The 13,392-nt window shown below is 37.5% G+C and overlaps 1 protein-coding gene across 11 annotated transcripts in view; it reads right to left on the reverse strand.

The window, feature by feature from the left end:
- Window positions 1–13,392, reverse strand: part of synj1 (synaptojanin 1) — an 83,480-nt gene that overhangs the window by 9,039 nt on the left and 61,049 nt on the right. For 6 of the 11 annotated variants that reach the window (XM_069888764.1, XM_069888765.1, XM_069888763.1 and 3 more), the window contains 9 exons: window positions 11,308–11,470; window positions 10,657–10,872; window positions 6,218–6,349; window positions 5,509–5,547; window positions 4,373–4,420; window positions 3,138–3,176; window positions 2,996–3,054; window positions 2,762–2,870; window positions 144–373 (listed from right to left, as the gene is read on the reverse strand). In XM_069888764.1, coding sequence (XP_069744865.1) covers window positions 144–373; window positions 2,762–2,870; window positions 2,996–3,054; window positions 3,138–3,176; window positions 4,373–4,420; window positions 5,509–5,547; window positions 6,218–6,349; window positions 10,657–10,872; window positions 11,308–11,470 — 1,035 coding nt within the window. The remainder of the gene's footprint in view (window positions 1–143; window positions 374–2,761; window positions 2,871–2,995; window positions 3,055–3,137; window positions 3,177–4,372; window positions 4,421–5,508; window positions 5,548–6,217; window positions 6,350–10,656; window positions 10,873–11,307; window positions 11,471–13,392) is intronic. The other 5 variants (XM_069888774.1, XM_069888769.1, XM_069888766.1 and 2 more) reach the window with 4 other exon arrangements.

Genomic DNA, 13,392 nt, shown 5'->3' on the forward strand with positions numbered 1-13,392 from the left:
GTACAAGATGCTCTGCAATTATTTTAGATTTGTTCACTTGATCTTCAATCATACTAGAGGCAGAATATGTAGGAATTTCAAAGCAAAAATATTGATTGTGGGAAAAGCAACGTCATTAAATTGATACCACTATTTCCACTTACCTGCTCTGCACTAACAGCTTCTACTGGGAGGTTCTGGGCAGATTTGCTGCGAGGTGGAGCTTGTGGTGCAAGATGATCTATGTTATGAAAAGGGGGCGGTGTCTGAGAGATGGGTTTCAAACCAACTGGTTTCAGAGGTTCTTGTAGCTTCTGAGAAGTTATTGAAGGAGGTTGAGGTGGAAGAGGTGTGGCAACCTTCGGCTTGAGTGGTTCTGGCAGAAGCATTGATCCTAAATGACAAAAAGAGTGTTAGAGGAAATTTACTAACAGGATTTGAATACATCATTTTCAAATGAGGACTGGGACTATTCTTAATTTGATTAATGAATCTTCATTTTGTGCACGACATTCTGTTACAATTTAAGGTGGTGTATAGAATACATGTCTAAAGTTAAATTATCTTGTTTTTAATTCTGATATTGATCCACTATGTGATAAATGTAAAATCTTTGAAGCTTCACTGATTCATGTGTTTTGGGAGTGCCCCAAATCAAATAAATTTTGGGAATAAATTTTCCAAATTTTATCAGAGATTCTTAAGATCAAATTAGAACCATGCCCCTTAATTGCTTTGTTTAGTCTCTCTCAAGAAGAGGTTATACCCTAGACTTCAACCCAAAAAATAATCCTAGCTTTTACCTCGTTGATAGCCAGACAAGCAATTCTGATGAAATGGAAAGATAATTCTTCACCTACTCAGATATAGTGGTTGCATGATATTACGTCTTACTTAAGTTTGGAGAAAATTAGATATAGTATTAAAGATGTCAAAGTTGAAATCAGTAACATGTGGGGCCCATTCATCGATTACCATCACAACTTGAAGATTTAGTTGCATGAATGCTCTGAGGATTCCGTCTGATGCCCGAGAGTTGTGATTCGATTCATATCTACTTACTAGATACAGATTAATCTTGTTTAGTAGATGGGGTATGATTAGTAAGGGGGAGGGGGTTCTTTCTTTTCTTACTAGAGAACTTCATAATGATCACATTATAGAAGAGGATGAAGATTTATAGTCCCTATATGGGGTTATTAATTCTATCTTATTTTCTGTGCAACCTTAGAATCTGAGGTTTTGAACAAGATATGTTACCTGATAATTGTGGTTTATTTTCTGTAATTTAATTTATATAATCAGTTAGAAATCATGTATAAAGGGTTTTTCTATTAAAATCAATAAAAATATTTTAAAATGGGGACATTTACTTTTTGTGCATTTAAATACTCTATATATGCAAGTTTGCAGATGAAATTTTCTTAACTGATTCCTGATCTTGAGATCATACTTTCAAAGTATGATCATTTTTTCTCCCATTTCAACAAATTGTATTGTTTTGCTTAAGTTTTAAGTTTATAAAACATCAAGTAATAGTAAAACCTCCGATATCCAGAAGAGGACGTGATGGATATCCAGCACTTATGGGGATTGGTAGGTGCTGGCTAAGTGAATTTGCCAGTTGCTTGAGATTGCATGATTGGCAAACTAACTGCAAGGCATGGCAATTTTAAACTTTAGAATTTTTTACCTATTTATTTTCTTATTCTTTTACAGATCGATTGAGGCTGCCGGTTGCTTGAATTCTGGAAAACAGCCATTTCACTGTACCAGAGATATCTATAAACACCTACAAAGACTTCGACACTTGAGGCTCTTTGCTAGCTCATGGTGCAATTCCCTTTCCCCACTCATTTTTCCTACAACCGATTCTCTGCCCAGATTCTATCTGTAAAGGATCATTTACAGAGGACCCTTTCAAACTGCCATGTAAAATGGGGTTAACCGGGCAATTTGCAGAGTTAGCGACTCAGTTACATGGCAATTTGAAAGGGTTCTCCGAGGGGGGTCAGGGAACCCAGTAAAACTTACAGGTGTCCTGGTCCAGCGGTTTGAAAGGGGAAATGGGCGACCCCAGTTACTCTGGTGACATCAGCGCTTGCTGCTACTGCAATTTGGGGGGAAGTAGAGAAAGGTCACTGCCGCGAATCAAGGGGAGAGTGATGTACCGCTGCTGCAAACACCGCTCCAGTTCGCGACAACGGCTCAATGCGCATATTCTTTACCCATAATCCCCCACGCTGTTGGAACCGCTGGCACTGTGATGCCAATGTGCCACTTTGTGTCTTTCTAGTGGGACTCTCTCTACCTCCTTAGTAAAAATTGTAAACCTTTTCTAGGTTTATAATTTGTACAATTATTATTGCTGACTGAATTCAAATTGAGGAAGGGTGGAAACTATGGAAATTGGACCATCAGGATGCTGAGAGATGCTACATGATTAACTGGGTGAGTAAAGTCTGAGAGGAGATTTGATTGATGTGTTCAGGATCATTCATTCCTAGTTATTTGGTAAGTTCATAGACTATGGCCACAGAATAAATATCAAGGCAGAAGATGCAAGGAAAAAGGGAATGAAATATTGTTAGTTCAACCCGTGATTATGATTGAGTACGCACTACTTGTAAAGAGTGTGCAAACAAAGGGAATCACATCTTTCCAAAGGGAATTGGACAGGCATTTGAGTGAAAACAATTTGCTAAGCTCTGGGAACAAAATAAAAAGGTGAACAGCCAACCAGGAGCTGGGAGGATTTGTGACTCTTCTCCCAAGTACAAACCTTTTAAAGGTTCTTGTTTACTCGGAACTTCTGAGAGTGGCAGTCCTGCTGGTTTGGTCGCTGCGTAATTTGCTGGTCCGCTGATTATCCCAGCTCGTGGTGGGATGTTCTGTAATGAAAAGGATTTGATAATGGAACAAACAACTTCATATTTCTAAATAATTTGGAAGATGAATGACCTCTCTTCCAATGAACGCACAATTAGAGTTGAATATTAGACTATAGTGAATATACCGGTCTGGAAGTTGTGCTAGCTGAACTCAGGATTGCTTGTGGAGACGGTTGACCACGACCTGCAGAGGGAAAGGAAAGCACTGGGTAGCAGAAAATCACATTTACTTTCATCTCTACACTAAGAGGAGATTGGATCGTTTACCTTCTGGTTCTTTTCTGCCTTGTGCTGGGCTTTTTGGTACTATGCAGCATAAAATGAAATTAAGCAAATTTCAGATTATTTATCAGTAATGTTCAGAGTTGCATTCAACACCAACATTAATTAACCCAAGTTTAAATTTTGTTCAATAATCTAATTGCTCTTCTATTGAAACATGCTTTAAGCAATCAATTATCAAGTAATAGGAGAAAAGCTGGATAGATTGTAGTGAGGCAAAGTAGAAATGATTGACAAATAAATTCAGTCGCAACATTGTCATGAGAGATTTGATTTTTAATCAGAATTTATTGTCATGAACAAGTCGTGAAATTTGGCGTTTTGCGGCAGATTCATATTGCAAACGTTCATATTTGCGTGTAATTTACATAGTTATCATCCATTCACTGCATTTTCTTTTAACAATGTTGATTGTTCCATTGCCATGTTTGAATCCTCACTTAGGATGTAAAATAAGAAAAATAAGAAGAGAAGAAGGCTGTGAATCTGCTCTGTCATCCATTGATTTGAACTTGGCCTTGGGTACTTTCTCACTTGTTCCTTGATTCCTTTGTGGATAAATGGATTGTCTACCTCGAGCACCAATAGAACTATTTCAAAGATTAACAACCTTTTGTAAAAGAAATTCTTCACCTTGGTCTTAAATGCAGGATGTCCTAATTCTGTAACCATGTCCCTTGGTTTTAGATCCTTCCAAGGAGCAGAAACATTCCCTTGTTTTCCTTTCCATCAAACCTCTTGGTATTTTGTATATCTCAATATGTTGAACCTCTAATGAGACATAATTGATCATTTTCAATGTTCATGTACCAAACATCCAGATCCTTCTGTAGTCTCTCTGCACTGAAATCATTTGCTGTCTTTATATTTTTTTTAAAACTAAACTGGGTAAGAACTTGCCTATTTTTTTGGTTCATTAATGAAACATATCTATATCCCTTTGTAGAGCATGCTTTTGTGATGTAATTGAGAATAAATATTGGCCAAGATAATGGGAAAAGCTCACCTGCTCATCAATATCACCAATAAGGATAAAGTAAGTTGGCAATAAGAGGTTGCAAAGTTTCTATTACATATTGCAAGAAAATGCACACTACAAAGTCTCTTCGATAAATTACAACAAAATGCATGCAGAGACCAACTGTTATTTTTCAATGAAAATTTAGAATTAAATTCCTTCGTTTATCTCTAAATTTTCAGTTGTATCAGACAAGGGTTACCTTCCATTTCTTTTCTAGCTAACCGTGGACTGACAGGTTCCCCAGGACCTTGTTGAGTGGGGGGGAAAAGAAAGAAAATGTATTCTCTGCATAAAAACCATCACAGAAAAGACAGAAGAGTAGAAAATGCAAAGTAAGCCACATTATAGCTTAAGATGCATTCATTTAAGTAGTAATTTACACACATAACCTTTCCTAAAGCATAGTGAAATAAGACAATACTTGCTGGACTAAGCACTGGAAATAGTGGTTAAGTCAAGCAGAATGGGAAGCAATTCACTTTGTGGTTTATTTGATAATATTCCAAGTATTACGATAGTATTAACTTTGTCATTTTTGTGATTGTATAATTCAATAAATGAGCTACAATTTGAATTCACAAAATTACAGAACAATGGGATAATATTCACAAGAACAGTGTTCCTGCAAATTAGCCAAAATGTGAGTGGATTAGCTCTGAATAAGCTTGGAAATAATATCTTAGATAACCTTTGGAGAATTTAGAAAAAGTGGATTTAAAATCGAAAATATAATATCCATTATTTTGTCTTCCTCTATAATAAATAGAAGCAAAAATGTAAACATTATCCTAACATAGAGAAAAGAGAAATAGAAAAATTTGGTACATTGGTTCTTTTATTTGAATAATTTTTCCACTTGCACAGGAATATTAGATTTCAATCAATGCAAATATTGAACAAGTGATGATTTTTATTTTTGGGGAAAGTTTGATAAACTCATCAAAAGACTAAATAAATAATTTGTCAATACTATAGTTTATTAATCATTGCAAAACATTAAGATTCATGATGAACACGTTCATTATTTGTCCATATGGAAACTGTGCCTTGAAAGAAAAGTGCAAATATCTCAGAAATTAAAATGAAAAGCGTTACAGCTCAATAGTTCACTTTCTGTTGACGCAAATTAAAAGGATTACAGGCTGCTTTGAGAAAATATGTAAAATTGAAGTAATAATTCTATTTTAATGTAGGATAGAATAAACTATTCCATTGCCACTCACAACATACGGCAATAAGCTGAAGCTGTAGCCACTGAAAACACAGCAGTGGCTGATGAATGCAAAATTTTGTAATTGCAAATGGAACACTTAAACATTAAATATCTTGTTTTACCTTTAAACTCTTTTCTAGTGGGTGCTGGGCTTCTTGCTCCTTGGTGAAGCATTAGAATTAGAGTGCAGAGAAGACCATTAGTATATATGAAGCAAATAGGAACTACAGACTGGTTAGCTAATGGGGAAATGCAAGAATCTATGATCGAGGAGGTTATAACATAAAAACATCAATGGGATTAATTAACATGAATTTATGAAATGGAAATTACTTTTGACAAACCTTGAGTTTTTATTTTAAAAAAGAGTACAAGGGGAACCAGTAGATGTGGAGTCTTTGGATATTCAGATGTCCTTTGATAAAGTCCAACAAGATAGTGGTATTCAAAATTAAAACAAACAAAACTTATAATTTTTACTTATCTTTTTTCCTCAGAAATGTTCCAAGACTATACTTCCCCTTCTCTAAACTGTTTGCAGAGAATTAACATCCTTCCTTAAATAAAACCAATTAGTATCTCTTTACCAATAAATAGCATACTGTTAGCCTTCTTAATTGCAGTATCCTTGTAAACACTCAGTATTTAGATATTTCCTGCCAAAATGGACAATTTTGCATATTTTATTATCCTACTCCATTTACCTGGTGTTTCTTCACTCAGTTTGAAAAAAGTATTTGAAAGAACAAGTGAAGCAAGACGATTGAAGACAAGTTTGGTGGATAGAATGGGAGATGGGAAATATGGGGGAAGAGGAAAAACTGATCTTACCTGTAGGAGGAGGAGGTCTTTGTGGTGGGACAGGTCTTGACGGAGGAGCTGCAGGACGTGGTGGCGGTGGACGTTTTGGTTCCAGTGTCTGACCACTTTCCTTTTGTGTTGAAACTTGGAATTCTGAAGAAACTGATGGAAAAAAAAAATGGACTTCTTTAACAATACAAACACTGGGCCTTGGGTCAGATCATAGTGGAAATGAAAGAACAACTGCAATAAAACCCAGAAGAGCCATTTGTATAGATCAAGTGAGTGGTAGGGGCAACTCCGGTCTTGCTGCTTGCTCCGCAATTCAATGTGTTCCTGCTGTTGATCCAAATTTGGTACTTTCTTCCCATATCCTGTTAGCCTAAAGAGCCATGTCTAACCCCTTCTTAATGATGTTTAAGCTCAGCTATACCTCTACTCCTATCACACGAAGTCCTCCTCTTGTAAGGGGACAGGAGAGACACTGGTCAGTCCCACACACACTATGGGTATCAGAGTTCCCCAAACTGCTGTCAGAACAACAGTGCTGGCATCCGTGGAGAAAGCATCTCAGCGTGTGGCTTGCTGAAGCTGCCGGTGAGCGGGTACAGTCGGATCCTCCCCAAAACCAGTGCTCTGGGGTTTTTAAAACTCCCCATTGTTGGAGAGAGGTTAAGAGCTGCAGGCGTGCTCTCCTGCGAACCTACAGATTTCCAGTGTGGGGTTCCCGTGCTTTGACAGCTGTCAAAGTTCCCTCGTGGTAGCCCAGCGCTATTACAGCTACTAGGAGTTGTCAAATCCCCAGAAGTAGGTTCAGTCAAAAATAAAATTGTCCAAGGTCCATAACAAATGCTCTCATGCTTGGTTTGAAATGATTTTCTCTTTTCATTGTGTTCTATTAATGGCAGTATGTAACGTTCGAGACAACGTCGGTCTGTTTGCAGAAGAACACTTCTCAATGTACTAGGTATTTTGTGACAAATAAAAAAACATTTGTTAAATTTAAGTTTGTGTTCTCTGTTCCTGGAAACTTAAAGTTCAACTTCATTGTCAGAGTACATACATGGCATCACAAACAACCCTGAGATACTTTTTCCTCCAGGCCAGGCAGAATTTCTGTGCTCAAGAAAAGAGAGAAATGTGAACAAACTGCCAATAAACAAAGAAAAAAATCAGTCATAAATGACATGCCAAGTAAGAGTCCTTTGAAAAAAGAGTCTCTGATGGTGGAGGGCTACCAATAATGCCTGAACTTGGTGGTATGAGTCCTATGGCATCTATATCTTTCCTGATGGCACCAGTGAGAAGAGAGCATGCCCTGGGTGGTGTGGATACTTGATGTTGTCTGCTGCTGCTCTCTGACAGTGATGTTCCTCATAGATGTTTCATTTTGAGGGTGAGGAGAGTTTTGCCCGTGATTTACTGGGGTACGTCCATGGCCTTTTGCGGAGCTTTCTTCTTAGAGGTATTGCCCCTATACCAGGCCATGATGCAGCCGGTCAGCACATTTTTCCACTACACATATGTAGATGTTTGCCAAGGTTTCAGATGTCCTACCAAGCTTATGCAAACTCCTGAGGAAGTCGAAGTTCTAAAGTGCTATCTTCACAATGACATTATGTTGGGTCCAGGAAAGGTCCTCTGAGATAATGATAAATTTGCTCACCCTCTCCAATTTCTCCCTATCCACTCTCCTCCCATCAGGAACATTCTTCTGGCTTCTAGTCAGTCTTCTCCTGTCCTCCAATAACAAGACCATAACTGCAGTGGGTTCTCAAAGGCTAAGCATAAGTGCAGCAAGATGTTCACGATCTCGTACTCCAATCCTCGTGCTATGAAGAACAATATACATTTTGCCTCTTAATTACCTAATGTACTTGCATATTTTCATTGACAGGACTGCCAGTTCTCAATGCATCCCTTTATTTCTAATCTGACTCTGTCCAGATAATTTGCCTTCCCTGTTACTGCTATCAAAGTGGATAAAATCACGTTTATCCACATTATCGAGATTTTTGATTAACCTTCCTAATAGTGAGTTTTTTTTTATATATACAAAACTTGGTAAAATTAGTAATCGAATTTGGTTTTATTATTATTGTCCAGTACAGTAAAACACTTGTTATGCAGATTTCAAGCAACCAGTACAAACAAAGGGAAAATAATCAGTAAAAAATACACAAGTTTAAAAATTGGAACATCTCGTCGTTAGTTCGCCAATCACTCAACACACAATCTCAAGCAGCTGGGAAATACATTTATCCACATCGACCAATCCCTATACCTGTAGGTGCTGGATATCAGGGGTTTTACTGTTTTCTGATTGTAACATTCTAATATTTCAAAACTGAAGAACAAAAAAGTGACACTACCCACTTCTAAAGTGGGAAGAACACAACAAATTGTAGGTAGCCTATAAACCAATAAGATAATTTCGTACTCAGGGTTTATATCACTTCTACATGTTATAATTTGAAGACCGATGTGCTTCATGTCTCTGAAATCTTCCCTGGGGATCCATCAGTGTAGGAAAAAAAAGTTGTGTTTAAAAAGCTGGTTTCATTGGATTGACAATGTGAATAATTAAAATACAAGATAACACTGGAGTTCGAGTGAATAGACTGAGGAAACTTTAGGGGTCATACAGGCAGATGTGGCTAGGGCCAACTTAGAGACAATTTACTGCAAACTTAAAAGGCAGCTAGTACTAATTTTTAGTTGGGGGCTGAAATCATTTTAATATTAGGCATACAGGGAGAATTGGAGAGTAATCTTTCAGATTTTACCCCCTGATCAGTTAGGATCAGGTGTTAGGAGAACCAAGAGATAAGGAGTTAATGCACAAAAATTGTACTTTGGTAATATGATCTTATTTGAATGGAGAATCGGACAAATGGACCACTCTTTGATCTCTAATGTATCAAAAGGATATGCAAGCATGTAGAATATTAGCTATAGAATATCTAGTTATGGGAATTATGGTGAAGAAACCATATTCTCAGCTGTCAGCAGAGATGGTTGCCATCTGTACAGTGACAATGAACCCTGATTTTATTCCGGTTGGTCATGGGGAGACCTGTACAGGCTGCTGTACGTAGAGCTCTGACAACATCACTAAATGGGTGAACCACAGGCTAAAAGAGATTATAAAATTGGTGGGAAATGCCTGACTGCTACACACATCCCTTTGCACAAAGCTTTGGCACTGGATTAAAAAAAAAACATGTCTCCAGCTACCCTTGTAGATTTACTGTTTTAATGCTGTTTATATTTTCTCCAGACCTTTTTTGTTATCATATAATTAAAAAGGAGGGAAAGTAGAATATTAGTGACAGAATATCTAGTTATGGGAATTATAATGAAGAAACCATCACACAGTCTTTGCCAGTAAGCGAGAGTAACCAAGGACATTCCAGATAGGAATCAATTCTCACCTCTACTACTGAGCCATATCCTATTGCCTGCCTGATCCCTTTAACACAGTTAAAGAAGCCTTTAACTGGCTACTACCTGTTAGACGCGATCTAAAGGCTGCAATAAGCGTCCAGCACCACTCAGTTCCTGAATGGCATTAGGCCATTTCAGATAGCCCAAAAGTCGGGATGTAAAGGGAGAGAAACTCTGCCAAAACGCACAACCTGAATGTGCAGAGGTGGACTCCGAGCCACATAACCCATCCCCTCTCCGAGGGATAATCTCCGCAGTGCAGCCCTCCGCCGATTGATCTGAATAGGCAACTGCGCTAGGCGGCTGTTTGAGGACAGGCTGAAGGTGCCTTCAGCCCGCGACCCATCTCCCCACTCACTCCTCTCCAAGTCAGAGGCGGCGGGGGGCAGGCAGTGGCCGGTGCGGGCTTGGACAGCCACACCGGGACGCTTCGGCCTTCGGGGCTGCTCTCTGTGGCTCAAAATGCGGCAGAGCAATGGCTCTCTTCCCCTACTCATAATCCCCCACACAGTTCGAACTGTTCTTGGAACCATCGAATGATTTCAGCTGAGTGCGGGATTATGGGTAGGGAAGACGGCCATTGCTCTGCTGTGTATTGATGATGGTGGCACTACCAGTCGGCTTACCTCCACGGGGATCCGGAGGGTGCTACGAGGCGCCTCTCCTTTCAATGGGATGCTGTGAGCAACCCTTCCAGACTTCTGTTGACTTTTTGTATACCAGAAGGATGTTCTTATAACTGGGACAAGAGATTAAATGACCAACAACAAATCATTTCCCTGTCTTTAGGAAGAGGATATGCAAAATGTAAAACAAGCTGTGGCAATACCTTCAAAGAAATGTTATCTAATGTTTGATTCAAGAAGTTAATGCCAGGCCTTATTATTGTGGTACATCTGGAAGTTATAGTTCTATCAGTAATAGCCAAAATGTAGGTGGTTTTCTTGAAAGATAATTATAAGAGGGAGGCTCATTTTCAAGCCACATTAGTTTGATATTTTTAACGTGTGACAAATCTTTACCTTGATGTGACTGTTCTTGTAGCATCGTGGAATTTCTTGGAGTTGCTCGACTTGGTCTGCTGGGCAATAATGGTGGCAGTGTCTCTGATGTTGTGGGTGAAGGGCAAGGACTTGTCCTGGGGGTTGAACCAGGAGAAATCCCTGAGCTGGAGCCAGAAGCAGGCTGCAGATGCTGAGGGATTTCATATAGTTCAGCGTTATAGTCTTCGACATCACCTATATTAAAACAAAATACTTTGTAGGGGAAACAAAAATAGTAACAATTTATTTAAAGGTGAACCATTTTTTTTTTGCATTGTTGAATTTGTATCAGTGTTCAAAAGAAAAATATTCTTTTGGTTTAAATTCCTCGAATGATTACCTGATAGTGATAAATGAATTCAGCATATCCAAAATTACTTCCCACTAAGTTACAATTTATGACATTTAGTTATTAACTATTTTTGGATTTTATCATAATATAAACAAATTTCTGATAGATGCTCACCTGTGGAGCAGATTTATTCACAGACAGATGTTGCCACATATCTAGGCATTTTAAATTATTAAAGTGACAGAAGGTTTATACATTGGTGCATAGAACAAAAGATCACATTTAATTATTTAAAAAAAATTAAATAATCTGATCTTAAACGAACTGAATGCTTCTACCTTCCATATCATAGTCACCAGGAACATCTGTATCCTCTCCCAGCAGTGAAGAACTAGCAGAAACTGGTAAACCAAGGCCCATTCTTTCCAGACTCATCTCTTCCTCCAATCTGCTGCTCCAATCTGGATTTTTTAGGCAGATAGTAATTGACCTGCCCAAAATCTGCAGAGATAAATGATTTTTCCCCCCATGACCTTCAAATTAATCTTCAATATAACATTTTTCTCCTTAAGACACTGGTTTCAATCTATAATTGTTAAATTGCTTCACCATTTCTTTGTTTTTAACATTCTCTTCCTACATTTATTTCTCAGATGTTCTTCTAGTTCTGTTACTCTCCCTGTTTAACTGATACTGTCCCTGCAAATTTCTGTTTTTAACATTCTCTTCCCACATTTATTTCTAGTTCTGTAACTCTCCCTGTTTATCTGATACTGTCCCTGCAGATTTCTGTTTCTGCTAGAAACTGATGTCATTTTTACTTAAAATTTAGTTTGACTACAGAGAGAATATAACATGTAATATAGTTTGAATAGGTGAAGGCACAATATTTAGAGCATAATATGCATTAACACAAGGCATATTAGGAAATGATTTTTTTTTAAATGATGGTTTGAAAATGTTTTGGTGTTCAGATGGAGCTTGTACTTAAATCATTGCCTAAATGCCATGAACATCGTATGCCTTGAATCCATCCAACTGAAGGATGTATTTGCTTTAGATGACGTGAAATGATAATAAAATATAAAAATCACAAACACTTTTGAAATTATCATTTATACTTAAAATAGCTTAATGCCAACATATTTGCAATTGACCAAAATTAGCTTGAAGTATTACAGCTGTTAATTTTAGATAAAAGACCAGGGAATCAAAATTAATTCAGCAATCATTCAGAATTTTACAGCTAATCTGCAGGAATATTAAGTTATTTAATCATTCTGTAAAATATTTTAATATCATTAGTTTTTTTTAGATTTTTTTTGGTTTTTAAACATTTTTTGTCGATATTCTCCGTTGCACTACATTGAATGATCATCCTAGATGCTCTGCCGAAGGTTTTGAAATAGGATCTTAAACCATGGCCTTTTGACCTCTCCAATGGCAATGGTTCCTCTGAGTCAAAGCAGCTATCCCTTAAACTTTGATACTTTTATGGCTGCAGATCACCATATTTTGCAACTTGGTAAGATCTTACTTCTTCCGCAGAAATATAATTTATGGGTGGAGAAATGCATTTCGAGGGCAATATTAATCATATGCCAAAATTGTGTTAAGCCTACAACAGCAGTCTCATTACTTGTACATGAGAAAAGCATGTGAGAATACTGACAATATAACAGATTAAGGCAAGGAGGATCTTGCAAGTTATTGGAGATTAAGTTCCTGTTTGATCACTTCAAATGGATGCATGAGTCACACACAGACTAGACTTGTAAGAAGAGAAAGCTTTGTTTCCTTGAGAAATCTTAAGGACTTATGGAGACTTGTACTGAAGTTTTCACTTCTCGAATTTAATGTTCAACTCAAAATTCATACAACTCACATTCATTGAAACTCTCTTTGCTCGGGATTATTTGTAATTAAAATGGGGCTCTGCCTGTATAACTACACCTCCCTATTTAAAGAAAGTCGGGGAACAAAAGAAAAGCTCAGGGATGTTGTTCTTAAATAATGTCAAAAGGCAGACATGTATGTGAGAGGGGTGAGAAAAGCATTACAAACAGCCTGATAGCTGATTAAGTAAGCCCAATCAGTAAGAAGGGAAGTAGTAGTAATCCATTGTGGAACCTCACTCTCAGTATTCTGTTATGCTTTTATAAACTATTCACCAGTTCATGAAGACATATACTATGGATAGTTTTAGAAGAAAATCTCAAATGATCCAATTTCTGAAATCGGTCGTAACACAGAACTTTTTGCAATGCTTATTCAGCATGGATATAAACTTAAAAAAAGGGGGGGGGGGCGACCTATCTCACTATAATCTACCAAAAGCAAAGAATTTAAATGTATATTTCCTTTCTAATTATTCACTAGCAGAATAATTTTTTTTAACATTTTACAATTTATGGGATCTTATA

Source organism: Narcine bancroftii, chromosome 7 (assembly GCF_036971445.1).
Source record: "Narcine bancroftii isolate sNarBan1 chromosome 7, sNarBan1.hap1, whole genome shotgun sequence".
NCBI classification, from domain to species: Eukaryota; Metazoa; Chordata; class Chondrichthyes; order Torpediniformes; family Narcinidae; genus Narcine; species Narcine bancroftii.